A 13059-nucleotide genomic window follows, 5' to 3' on the forward strand; every position below is an offset into this window, starting at 1 on the left:
CTGCATTTAAATATTTATTATAAAGTTAAACAGTTAAGATAGTATTGATTTAGTGCAGAGACAAATAGAACAATGGAATTGAATACAGCATGCAGAAACAGACCCCAAACTTGAATTATGCAAAGATGATATTTTTTTTGAAATGGGAAATTATGCACCTATCCATAGGTCAATGGATGTATATGAATGCAGCCAAACATATGCAGCACATAATATATGAAAAAAAAAGAATTATAGAAGTACAAAATTCTTTTATTAAAATTTTATGATTTTTAGTGAATTTTGTAATGTGGTAATTGGCTACTTTTAAAATTTAGTGACTTAGTTTTCTTTTCTTATAATAAGGATTCATTTTTATAAGTACTTTGTCATTTGTAATTTAGTATTTTTTTTAAAGAAGTCTCCTCAAATTGTATAAGCTTCAGATAAAAATACATCATGAATCTGCTTCTGGCTCTATCAGCTTCATTTAACAAATGGTTAAAGGGAGGGAAAGGTGTAGCCAGAGTGTGGGATGTTGGACTTCAAGATTTCTGAGATGCGACCAAGTTATATAAGGTTAAGATCTCAAGTATTGCCCTAGAGATGAGCAGAAGTAGAGTGGGAGGCTAAGTCATTGCCATGAACACGTCCAGAATTCAAGGCCTTCATTAATTATTCTAGACGTTGCACATTCCTAGATTTAGATGTGCCAAATCTAGATGAGACTCCAACCAGGAGGGTTGAAGTTCATGATCTTGAGCCTGGTCTTAATCCTTTCATAGAATAAGACTAGGTAACTTTGGAAGGAAGGGTGGTGGATGACAGAGTCAAGGGGTAGGATCAAAAGTTTTCGTATGATTTTCTGAGCCTTAAAATGGATGAACTTCCAAAAATTGGAGAAGTAAGAGTCTGGAACGGATAGGGTTAACCAACCTTATCTTCTTCAGGCAATTCCTTATTCAAACTCAGTTGCCTACACACCTAGCGCACACCTCCATCAGTTTATTATCGTCATGGCTTATTAGGTTGTCTGTTTCATCCAATACACCATAGATTTCTGGAGGAAACAGATGAACAAAAGCTATATCAGGTCTCTTTGTTTAAAGTGTATGTGAGGATGCTGCTTTTTAACCATTTTATTCTAATGTCTACTATACAGTAGAAACTTTCTAAATGTTTGTTGCATTAAGGATGAAAAAATAAATGATATACATTATTTCCTATGATGTGACCTTCTTTTCTACTCTTTATTTCTAAGTACCACTTTCCCTTAACATCCGTTTTCACCATTGGTTAAGATTTTTTTCTCCTCCAGAGCTATGTCATGTCCTGGAATTTCAAATTTATGAGGGTGTCCTGGAATTCAAAAAAAAAAATGGAAGTTCAGTGCTCTGGCTCACCCGGATAAATTTCATTTTTAATCTGAACTTTGAAATGTATTGTTCTCATTTTGTCATTGGTCCTTCTAAATTTTTCACTGACTCAGATTAATCTCAGCTTTCTGGGCTGACCTTAATGTTGTCACTTGAATGGATAAGGTAGCTTTCTGGATGTCAATATTTCATTTCAGGAATAGGAAAGGATGATTTCATGTAGGTAAATTCAATCTCACGACAAAATAGATGCTTTTACTTGAGGTTAATAATCTTTTTTACAGTGAAAGTATTATGGTGCTTGTTTGTTTAAAGGCAATCTCTAATTCTTCAACATGAAGACAGTTAACACAGAGGTGTTCTCACTTATGGGTCAAAAATAAGTTTTTGTGTATGCTTTAAACCAGATTTCGTTTTGGGGAGTAGACACTCTGAGCTCACATTCACCATGAATTGGCTAAGTACTTGGCACGCTTTTCTTTACCATAACTCTGATTTAGGGGACAGAAGCTAACACTGGTTGAACATCCTCTGGGAGTCAAGCACAGACCTAATCCCATGATAACATTATCTAATTTATCCTTCTTAATGATCTTATGACTTAAGGTACCACTATTCCACTTTAAAAATGAAAGACATGGAGGCTTAAAGGAATTACGTAACCTGTCCATGTTTAGCTATTAAGTGGCATAGTCAAGATTCAAGCCCTGGTTTTTCAGACTTGCATGGTTTTGCATTCCACCACACTGCATTGACTTTCCCATCTGTTAAAAAAAAGGAAAGGAATTCATGTCAAAATACTGGAAAGTAGTCACAGTGCTTACATCTTCTCAGAAAAAAAATCCATGTATCAATTCAAGTATCTATTTCCCACATTAAGATCCAGTTAAAGGCTACTGCTTCAATGAATCTTTCCCTACTCTGATCCACAGCCGTCTTTACGTTCTCTGAAAACCTACCAGGCAATTCCTTTATTTCATTCTGTTTGTAGACAATGGTGCTAATGTCTCATCTCCTTGGTTTCTTATGTGCACTTTGTTTTCCTTAAAAACCTATTTTTTTGGCCGTGCTGCACGGCTTGCAGGATCTTCATTCCCTGACAAGGGATTGAACCCGTACCCTCGGCAGTGAAAGAGTCCCAGCCACTGGCTGGCCAGGGAAGTCCCCCAAAACCTATCATTTTCTAAAGCAAATACTCTATGTATGCTTTTTAAAAGATATTCATTATTGGGCTTAGACCAGAACTAGGATCATAGCAGAACTAGAATCAATTTTCAACCTATGTTGAATTGAAAGGATTCACATATAAAGAAAAGAAACTATTTTTAATTAAAAATTAAGCCATATTCATATGAACTTTCAAGTCCATATTGCTTTTGGTGATGATAGGACTGATATTCCTTTCAACTTTTTATAACATTTTTTGAAGACTTTGCTTCCCTTCATTAAGTCATTGTTATTTGAAAAACACCATGAATTGAGGAGTCAGAAGTGGTTGGGTTTCAATACCAGCACTGCTATTGAATTGCTGGATGTCCTTGAGCAATTTATTTTGCCTCTCTGATCTTCAATATCTTCAGTTGTAGAATAAAGATAATGATAGTACCTAGCTCATTGGATTTAATATGATAATACCTATAAAGTATCTAAACAGTATTTGACAAATGATTGGCACTCAGCAAGTATATATTCCTTTTCTTCCATTAACACACTCTCAAAATCTAGTCTTATCTTTTCCAATTTACATATAAAGGAAATGAGGAGTTTGCAGGACGCAGCTTAGGTGTGTCCAGATCAATCTTCCTCATCAGGGTGCTCGGCATATTTTTATGCTTCTTTCCCAACTGTACCTCTGCTGTACATTGTTTCCTATGTTGCTCCCACCTTCACCTGCTGAAGCTCCAATGCCATCTCCTCAGGAGAGCCTTCCTTCATTCTTCCAGCTGGGGCACTACCTCTTCCAACTCCCTTCTGCATTGGACAGGGTATGTTATCTCTGTTCATGGTCTTTCTTATAATATTTATCACATTCCATTGTCATAGATTTCACCATTGTCTCATTTCATCCAAGAACAAGTTCTGAGGCATTCCCCAGCATACTTAAACTACATTTGGGGTTTCAAGGACTCCCCTCCTTTCGTTTGGGGAACTCATGAATGTCTGGCATCACTGTAAAGAAAAGTGTCCACACGGGTCAATTTGGAAAGGCTCAGCAAATCCTGGGGGCCCTGGCAGGCATGCCTTTCTGCATGATCAGTGGCCAGTATGTACAGGACTCAATGAAAAGCAGTCAGCAGACAGTGATGAAAGAATAGCTAGTGGGCAGGCAACATGGGGAACCCTTTGGGTTTTAGAGTGGCTCCCAGGTTTTCCCTTTTGCTGGGAAAGGAAGGGGTTAGGTAGAACCTCAATGTTGACCCCATTGCCCCTTACATTGCTCCCTTGGTCATATACCCAATTCCTGGCCACATCTTTATCCTACAAGAGTAAGCCTCATACTCTTCTCTAGCCTGGATGACCTTCATCCTGTATTCATCCCCCTGAATTCTTTCTTATTCTTTTTCCAGATCACCGTTGAAGCATAAACTCTATTTTACTTCTATCAGGGTCTTCTCTTTTGAAAAGAGAACTTCAGGGCCCAAAACTTCAGGCAAACATTTCCTCTTATAAATCAAAAGCTTTTGCTTTCAATTATTGTGCCTCACGTGGGCTTCAAGAGCTTATTTTGAAGTTGAAAAAATTCAACATTTTTTTTCTCTCTACTTTAATAATTCTGATTCTCTGAGAACTGTTTTGTGGATGTCTCTGACTGAACAAGAAAAGGGTCAAATACAAAAAAGAGCAGAGAGGAAAATTATCAAGGTTGATATGTCAGTATAATATTTTGGACACAACTTTATATTATGGATATTTGCATACATCACATCTCTTCCAAAAAGCATAAACTCTTTCAAGCCAGATGTCTAATCTTGTCCCTCTTTATACCCTTTCAAAATACCAAGCAAGTCTTCTGTCTTGCATAGAGTAAGTAAATAGTAAGTATTTGTTGAATTAAATTGAAAAAGCACGATACATGTTTTTGAAAATCCAAGGGCAAAGCCACATGGAAGAACTTGGGGGCATAATAAATACACAGACACTGTGTAGTGCTAATCAGTTGATCCAGATATATAAAACAATGGCACTTTTTAAATTAAAAACATGCAGAATATTGTCTTAGCTTTGCCCAGAAGGCCACATTATAAAAACATGTTAGTAAGATCAGTGACACAAACTTAAACATCTATACATCCACTGGAATTCTGCATTCCATCTAATTAAATTAAGACTTGTTTGATTTATTGTACCTGTACAGCCAACTCAAAATCAAATTATTTTTATAAAACCAAGGAATATTTGTTGGAGATATTACAATGAATTTTAAAACCTCTTTCCTGTTATTTTAGGTGTATAAGATATTGTCTGCCTGAAATAATTCTATTTCATTAGATTTTATGTGTTCTATTCTGTTCATCAATAACACTATTTCATTTAGTTGTTCTTGTCATGGCTATTGTTTTTCTTCAGGTGACAAAGGGGAAAAGGGTTTGCCTGGGATACCTGGAGGAAAAGGCAAAGCAGGTATAATATACTTAGTTTTTCTTCTTAATTTTTAGCATCATTCCAAATCTATTCATCTTAAAAATGAATATAGTTCATAGAAAAACAATAGTCTTTTCAGTGGGATTAACCTCATTTTCCTTGGGCCAGAAGAAAGGGAAGAATGAAAATTTCCTCTCTATCTGCTGGTGACTTTCCAAGCCTCTGGGGAAGGGGAGGATGGTGCTTTCCACCCCTCCCATGCTTACCATGAGGCAGCAAACCCAGCACATCAGGAAGCAGCCCTCATTCTCCGAGACGAGGAGGAAAATCCATGAGGGCCACAACAATTGGACCAGCACGTCTTACATTCCACCAACATCTCAGCCAAATACTGGCCAAGTAGTTTGCCAGCAGCAAACTGGCCTGATCCAGTGAGGCCCTGTGGTTACAGAACATGCCTCAATGGCTGGGGAGCTTCTCCCTGTTACTGAAAGAGAGGTCTATTTCCAGCGCTTGATGCAAGGGAAAAAGTAGCTTGTTCTTGGTGAGCTTCAATTATTTCTATCCGTAAAGGTGTAGTGCAGACTAATTCTAGGAGCTCTTTTAACTTCCTTATATTTAACTGTGAATGTGGATAAATAAAGCCACAGATTTTTTTTTCCTTTGGCTAATAGAATTCATTTTGCTTTTCAACAACCAAAGAAACAAAGCAAATGGAAATGTTGACATGAAGCAGCCATTAAATAGGAAAAGGGAATCATTTGAATTTTTTTAAACTTTTTATTTTATATTGGAGTATAGTTGATTAACAATGTGTTAGTTTCAGGTGTGCAGCAAAGTGATTCAGTTATACATATACACGTGTCTATTCTTTTTCACATTCTTTTCCCATTGAGGTTGTTACATAATATTGAGCAGAGTTCCCTGTGCTATACAGCAGGCCCTTGTTGGTTATCTGGGAATCACTTGAATTTTACATAATTTTCCTTACAATTCTTTCTCTGCCACATTACCAGTAGGTAAGTGAAAAGGTAAATGAGCAAAGGGGAATTAATGGCAGAAGTTAAAAATCATAGTTAATCCACAAATGGAACAACCGACTCTTGAAATTGCAAGATAGATCTATTCACAAGGTTTAAACTTAGTCCTTGAAACATTAAGCTATACTCCAAATGGATAATCAGAATTAACATTTATTTCATTGTGAAAGTTTTCTCCTATCTTGGCAGAGTTGTGTGAGCCAGTGAACAATGCAGTAACACAAGAGAAGACTGGCTAGAAATATGTTTTTTAAAAGCTGTAAAGATTTTATTCTGAGACTGGTATGTTCTGTGTTCAACAAAAATGCCAAATGGTCCAAAATATGTGTACAGTGGTTAGTCATATTTACTGTTCTTTAAAAAAATCTGGTTTAGAAGTGTGTTTTAACTAATTTAAAATATTTAAAAAGATATTTTCTGAATTCCTAAAGACAAGGTATATCAGAAACCCTGTCTTAAATAAAAGACAAAAAGCATAGCCATTCACAGAGAGATGTAGCAAGACTAGAAGAAAACAGTAAATATTGGGAAGAGAGCAATTGCTCTTTTCAACCAGTCTGCTTGTGCTTCAACATGAATTCACAGCTTTGTCATTTAAAAGGGACTGTCTGTGATTGCGGAAGATACCGAAAAGTTGTTGGACAACTGGATGTCAGTGTGGCTCGCCTCAAGACATCAATGAAGTTTGTCAAGAATGGTGAGTCTCTTCTATTGCTTTGTACTATTTATCCGTGGATTTATCTCTTTCAACACTGCAATTCCAACATCCCTAGCGGGAAATAATTTGGGCAAAGGCCTACTGAGATAGTGTCACCAGTTTAAAGGTCTCTCAAAATCCTAATTATCCACTCATTCTAGGACACTTCAGGTCCACTTCCTATGGACATACATATGTGCGTTCCTATGGGTAGTAAAGGGTGCTTTAGCGAAAAAGGGGAATGAAGAAGAGGCAGCGTTTGGCTAGCTGGGCCTTAAGAAAAAAAGGGCCCAGCTTTCATCGGCCAGCATCTCAGAAGATAAAAGTCACAATAAAAACAACAGCTACTTTCTTGAGTACTTGGAATAATAATAATTTTTATGATTAGACCGAAGCTTAGAGAGATTATCTTACACATAGATACAAGCTAATGAACAGTGGAGCACGGATCTGAACACAGGTTTCATGACTCCTCTACCCTAAGTGCAAATCAATAGGAACATTATGCATTTCTCTAAATTGTGCAATTTTCCATATCAGTCATTTTTGTTTTCCCTTGTATTTCCCTATTAAAGTTCTCAATAAAGCCCCTAAAGTGGGGCTTATGTGCCCTCTCCTGAGACAGTATGAATGAGGGAACTGTTTTAGTTACTGTTACGGTTGGTTTCACTTTGTTGTACTTTTATTTATTATAATCCAGCCATATTTATTGTACAATACTGGAGGCACACAGATGCCATCTTGTGTCCATTCTCATCTTGTAATACTAAAGGCATAGGAAATGTTTGATATGAACTAACCCTCAGTTATAACTCTGGTTATAACCTATACAGAAGATGCTTCATCTGACATGACTTGGACCTTAATGAATAAACCAGACCCCAGAGGTTCAACATAGCACAGTAGTCCTTAATATTTGAGTGCTCATAGATTTATTTGTAAATTTTAACTTATAGACCCTAAAAAGATGTATGTAGATGCCCCCGTAGGCCAAAACGTACATAGCATATTATGAGCTCGGGATGATTCTGAGTCCCCAATTCTGTCCTGAATCTTACTCAGAAGCTCAGTCTACTTCATGTACCTGGAGTGAAGTATAGACCATCTCAGTTGATGTGTATGTTCACAATCTAGGAATCTGTCCCATAGGGACAAACGTCTGTATTATTTCCATATCAGTCCAATAAGCCTTTACCACCCCCTAACGCTGTTCCAGGCACTGAGGCTACAGAGTGGCAAAGACATGGTCACTGGCCTCAAGATGCTCACAGTTCAGTAGAAGAGACACACAAACAATTAGACTAGAATGTGTCAAGTGCTGTGAAGTGAAAGGGACAATGGAAACATAGGGGAGAATGCACAAGAGTGCTCATGTCTGTCCAGGAGCATTGAAAAGGCTCTTATAGGAGAGAACACTTCCACTAAGATCTAAAGGACAGGTAGGAATTTGCCGGATAAAGCAGTAAGAAGACCTTCCAGCCATGAAAGGCACGGAAGTGGAAGAGAGAAGGTCATGCTCATGGAACTGTAAGTGTGGCAAAAGCATAAACTAGGAGGGGAAAAACTGTCTGAGATGAGCTGAGTGACAGTTCATATAACACATCTTTGTCAAAATAGCTCTCTGCTTCACATTGTGAGGGAAGTGAAGGAGAAAAAGACAAGGGAGGACCAATGATAGGAGTTTGTTCCCCATTTGACAACTAGAAAGGTGGAGAAAATATTGAACCAGTGCCCACCTCATGATAGGGTCTTGGAAAAGAATTTTAAACTTTGAATAAATGAATTTAAATTAGCAATATTTTATACTTAGCATTTCTCTTTTTGACATATATAATCACATTCTTCTTTTCCTTGCTGCAAAGTCATAGCAGGGATTAGGGAAACCGAAGAGAAATTCTACTACATCGTTCAGGAGGAGAAGAACTACAGGGAATCCCTGACCCACTGCCGGGTCCGGGGTGGAATGCTAGCCATGCCGAAGGATGAAGCTGCCAACATGCTCCTGGCAGACTACGTCTCCAAGAGTGGCTTCTTCCGGGTGTTCATCGGGGTGAACGACCTTGAGAGAGAGGGCCAGTACGTGTTCACCGACAACACTCCACTCCAGAACTACAGCAACTGGAAGGAGGGTGAGCCCAGCGACCCCTACGGCCACGAGGACTGTGTGGAAATGCTGAGTTCAGGCAGGTGGAATGACACAGAGTGCCATCTTACCATGTACTTTGTCTGTGAGTTTGTCAAGAAGAAAAAGTAACTTCCCTCTTGCTGCACATTTGTCATTTCCCTGTGACTACCATGGCAGTTATTTTTATCCATCTTTTTCTGTCTAATTACGCTAAATTCATTCTGACTCAAGGCAAGTGAGAAATGTTAGACTGAGGTTTGGAATCTCCATCGCCATGCTCGTCCATGACGATTTTGAACATTTTCATTCACGGTATGTTATTGAGCCATAAGCTCACCAGGTTATGGGTCCCAAGAGAGAGCTTGAATTACTAGTTGTGCAGGAGGTGGTTGTCTATGTCTCAAATGAAATTCTCACTTGGCATTTGCTCTGCCACCTCTCCCTAGAGCCGTAAACCACTGTCTATCTAGCCCAGTGGATAATTGGATAGTTGGTTGGGGATGATTAGGCTCCAAGCCAGACATATGAGAGGCTCTTCTCTTAGGAATGTCAAGGTATTATCTGTCTTTGAACCCAAGATCCCCAATTCTTTGACCAGTCACCCACCATGGCCATAGCCACACAAGCAAGGTCCTCTTCTTTGTGTAGACTCAGAAATACTTCAACTCTAAGCCTCTATATGAGGAACTTCTAGCCTAGTGCCCTGTTCCAGACCATATGGAATCATACAGATAACTTTTGTTCTTCTGGTTGACAGCCTTCACTGAAGTATACCAAGCCTTGGCCCCCTTTCTGTAGGCCCACAGGTAAATCCCAGGCTTCCAGATTAACCCTCTGATCTGAGGAAAAGGGAGCCCTAGAAATTGAAAAGAAAAAAGAAAAGGTGAGTTCCCACACAATATTATTTATAATCCTCCTGCTAAATTGCCCCCTTCTATTAATATGGCTCCATTTTTCCTCATCTTTAGCTTATCCATAGCAACTTTTCTCCCCTTGGGCATGGAGAATGAAGGAAAGGGTTTGTGAAGCCTTCAGAAAACTCTAGAAGCTTCAGGGTGCTACCAACACCAAGTCTCTAAGACCCTTCTCTGCCTCTAATATATCATGCATTGTGACATTTTGTGGGAGGCCCTTTATTCTCAGCTACTGTATGTTGTAAAAATCTCACCTCAGTAATGCTTTCAAGTACTATGACATCACAAGAATGTGTCAAGTGTGGAGTTTGGAACATGCCTGAGACTCACATTTACTAAGCTGGTAAAATTCTACTTTGAACTGCAGATCAAACCTCAAAGCAGGTCTAAATTGAAATTTAAAAATAAAAGTTCAACAAAACCCTAGATTATCCCCTTATAAACTGCTGCTCCAGTTATAGTTTGTGACATACAATTAAACATTTAAAATGCTGGCAAAACAGTTAATGAAGTAAGAGAAACAGATCAACGACATATGTTCACCTTAAACCACCTGTCTATGATTTCAACCATGACTAACTGGTTATGAGATAGGACTTAATTAGGTTATTTCTGTGAGTTTATCAAGGGTCACAAGCTCAGGTTCTACAGAGGCCATAGAGATGACATAAATAAATGAAGTAGAGCAGGTGGGGATCCTGGTACACTGAACACAGCTTGCCCTCCCAAAGGAACAGCTGCTTCTCAGTCACTGCTATTTTTGCCATGGAGGACCCAATGTTGCTACATGTTCTGATATTTAAGAGAAGTCAGAAAGCTGGAACTTTATAAGATATCTTTATATTTTTAAATGTTGGAAACTAATCAATTCTTAATCCACATTCTAAGTCATACAAAACAGTCTGCTAGCCAAAATTGTGACCTTTCCACTTCTCACCTCTGGGGAAAAGTTCTGAAGGTTCTAACTGTGTAGGATGTCATTAGGGCACAGTGACATCAAAGTCAAGATCTCCCATTTATACCTCATTCAATTCAGCTCATAACAGGACTTCAGTCAATGTTTGTCATTCCTCAGGTTAATAGATTAGTTACTAATTCAGACTTTTGAGAATGTGGCATATTTTGAACGCAGGGCAGTTAAATCAAAATTACAAAACAGGATACCATATCAAATCCAGTATCCTGGGGTAGAATGCCAGCCAAGAGCTTGAGGAACAAGAATCTAGAAGCACTTAGAGGAAAAGAAAGGAATTAGAAAAGAGGAGAGAGGGAACAGACAGTAAACATTGCCTATGGGCAGCTCACACTGGGATTTATATTCTGATTTGTTCTAAGCCCCCCAAGTATGAATATTAATTGTGTGTACTGTCCATGCTATTCTAATTTCTATTATGATTATTATAATAATAACAACATTTCTCTCAATGACTCATCGTTGCTGCCAGTGCTTCCAAGAGAAGATGACAGAGTTTCAAAGGTAGGATTCATCCTGAGACCTTGCCTGGGAGAAATTTTGAAGGCACCACACAGTTAATTAGATTTGCTATAAAACTTACTTTGTGCTTTACAAAATAAATGTCTTCACATAACATTTTCCATGTGATCCTGATAAACTCTGTGAAGTAAGAAGGGCTGACGTTTTTACTGCCATCTTTCCAATGAGAATACTGAGGTCCAAGGAAGCTAAGCAGTTTACCAAAATCAACTCATTTGAAAGAAAAGCAGGATTTCACTCTGCTGATTGAAACTCTCAATCCAGTGTTCTCTCCAGCCTATGCTTTTTGCTCTTATATTGAATGGAATTTCATCCACGATTCTCTTGTGATAACAGGGGCTCAAATAATCTCTCTTAATTACTTTCCAAAGTTAAAGATTAGGGTTAATTAATAGAATTGCTGGGGATTCAGAAACTTGCCTTACAAATATGGTACTCACTGGTTTCTTTTTAAATTCAGGAATGTCTACACATGTCATTAATGTTGAGGAGGTGATTTAGTACAGTGTCACTACAGTTTTGCAAATAACTACAGATTTAGGGAAAGCAAGGCAGATATATTAAAATTGAGATTTACCAAAAATAAAAATGAGCAAGTAATTATTTGCCCCATAAGAGAATAAAGTAGATAATTCCCTTAAATAATTAACATTTGAAATCAATTTCATTCTCAAAAGTTAAATGTATATTCAACTTTTCAGGAACATATCTGGGCACTCCCCAAGGATGACATAAAGGTTCCAGGGGAAGAAAATTAAAAATTTGTTCACAATTGCACAATGCTGCCTTTTCAAAACAACACACACTATAGCCAGACAAGAAGAAATATCTTATGCCCAGAGTCATTGCCCAAACACTGTAGAAAGGTATACACCCTGTGTTGAGAGAAATATAACAAACATTGATTACACTTTGGACAACTCACCCATAAAAACTACTGGCATTAAAGAAAAGGTATTTTTTCCTGCTTAGATGTATGAGCTTCTTTGATTGTTATTAACCAATTAATTTTCAGCTCTCTGGATTGCATACCTGGAGACCATAAGACATCTGTGGAATAAGAAAAGTTAACTAAATAACAGCACCCACTGCATTTGCCACAGATATGGTATACATTAATTTTTTTTGAATATAGGACTTTCTTTTACTGCACTCCTAACAGGTGGTCACACAGTCCATATTTGAAGGTTTTGGGTAATTTTCTAACCCCATTAGAAAGTTTTTCCTTACAGTGAAGTAAAATATGCTGTCTCTAATTTCCATCTATTTCCTTGTTCTCCCTTCTGCTGTTCATAACTCTGAGAGGTCTGACCCTGAGACCAGCTGGATCAGGCTCTAAATGAAAGTACAAATCAGGACAGGGAGAGCTGTGCTCACTGCGGCACTGGTTACTAAGGTGAATACCCAGTTTTGTACATTTCTCTAACCCTATATGGTATACCCCACTCCCAGTGAATTCAAATTTTGTTGGTGAGGCATTAGAGGCACAGATATAGAGTAGAACTGGGATTGAAAGTCATGTGGGGCATCTCAATTATAAATAATCTATTTATTAGGAGAGAGTATTCAGTGGAGAGGGTTCAACCCTAAGGGAGGAGGCCGTTAAGAGGTTGATGGTTTGGTAAGACCTGATTGAGAGGGTTCAAGGCAGGTGTCCAGTGCCAGTGGGATGAAGTCCAAGTCAGAGACCAGGTTTGTGAAACTGACATGGTGAACAATTTGCTTAGGTACCTAGTAGACCTCACTAACTCATTAATTCATCAAATGTACTTATGGAGCATTTACCATGTGATGAGGGCTGGAGACACAATGGAAAAGAAGACAGATCAGACTTCTAGCCTCATGAACAGA

The 13059-nt window shown here is 38.2% G+C and overlaps 1 protein-coding gene across 3 annotated transcripts in view; it reads left to right on the forward strand.

The window, feature by feature from the left end:
- Positions 1-12141, forward strand: part of COLEC10 (collectin subfamily member 10) — a 43572-nt gene extending 31431 nt beyond the window's left edge. For 2 of the 3 annotated variants that reach the window (XM_081258838.1, XM_081258839.1), the window contains exons 4-6: positions 4923-4976; positions 6579-6674; positions 8537-12141. In XM_081258838.1, the coding sequence (XP_081114964.1) occupies positions 4923-4976; positions 6579-6674; positions 8537-8928 (542 nt within the window). In that variant the 3' untranslated portion in view covers positions 8929-12141. The remainder of the gene's footprint in view (positions 1-4922; positions 4977-6578; positions 6675-8536) is intronic. The other variant, XM_081258840.1, reaches the window with a different exon arrangement.
- The last annotated feature ends 918 nt before the right edge of the window (positions 12142-13059 follow it).

Source organism: Mesoplodon bidens (assembly GCF_964165515.1).
Source record: "Mesoplodon bidens genome assembly, chromosome: 16".
Lineage (NCBI taxonomy): Eukaryota > Metazoa > Chordata > Mammalia > Artiodactyla > Ziphiidae > Mesoplodon > Mesoplodon bidens.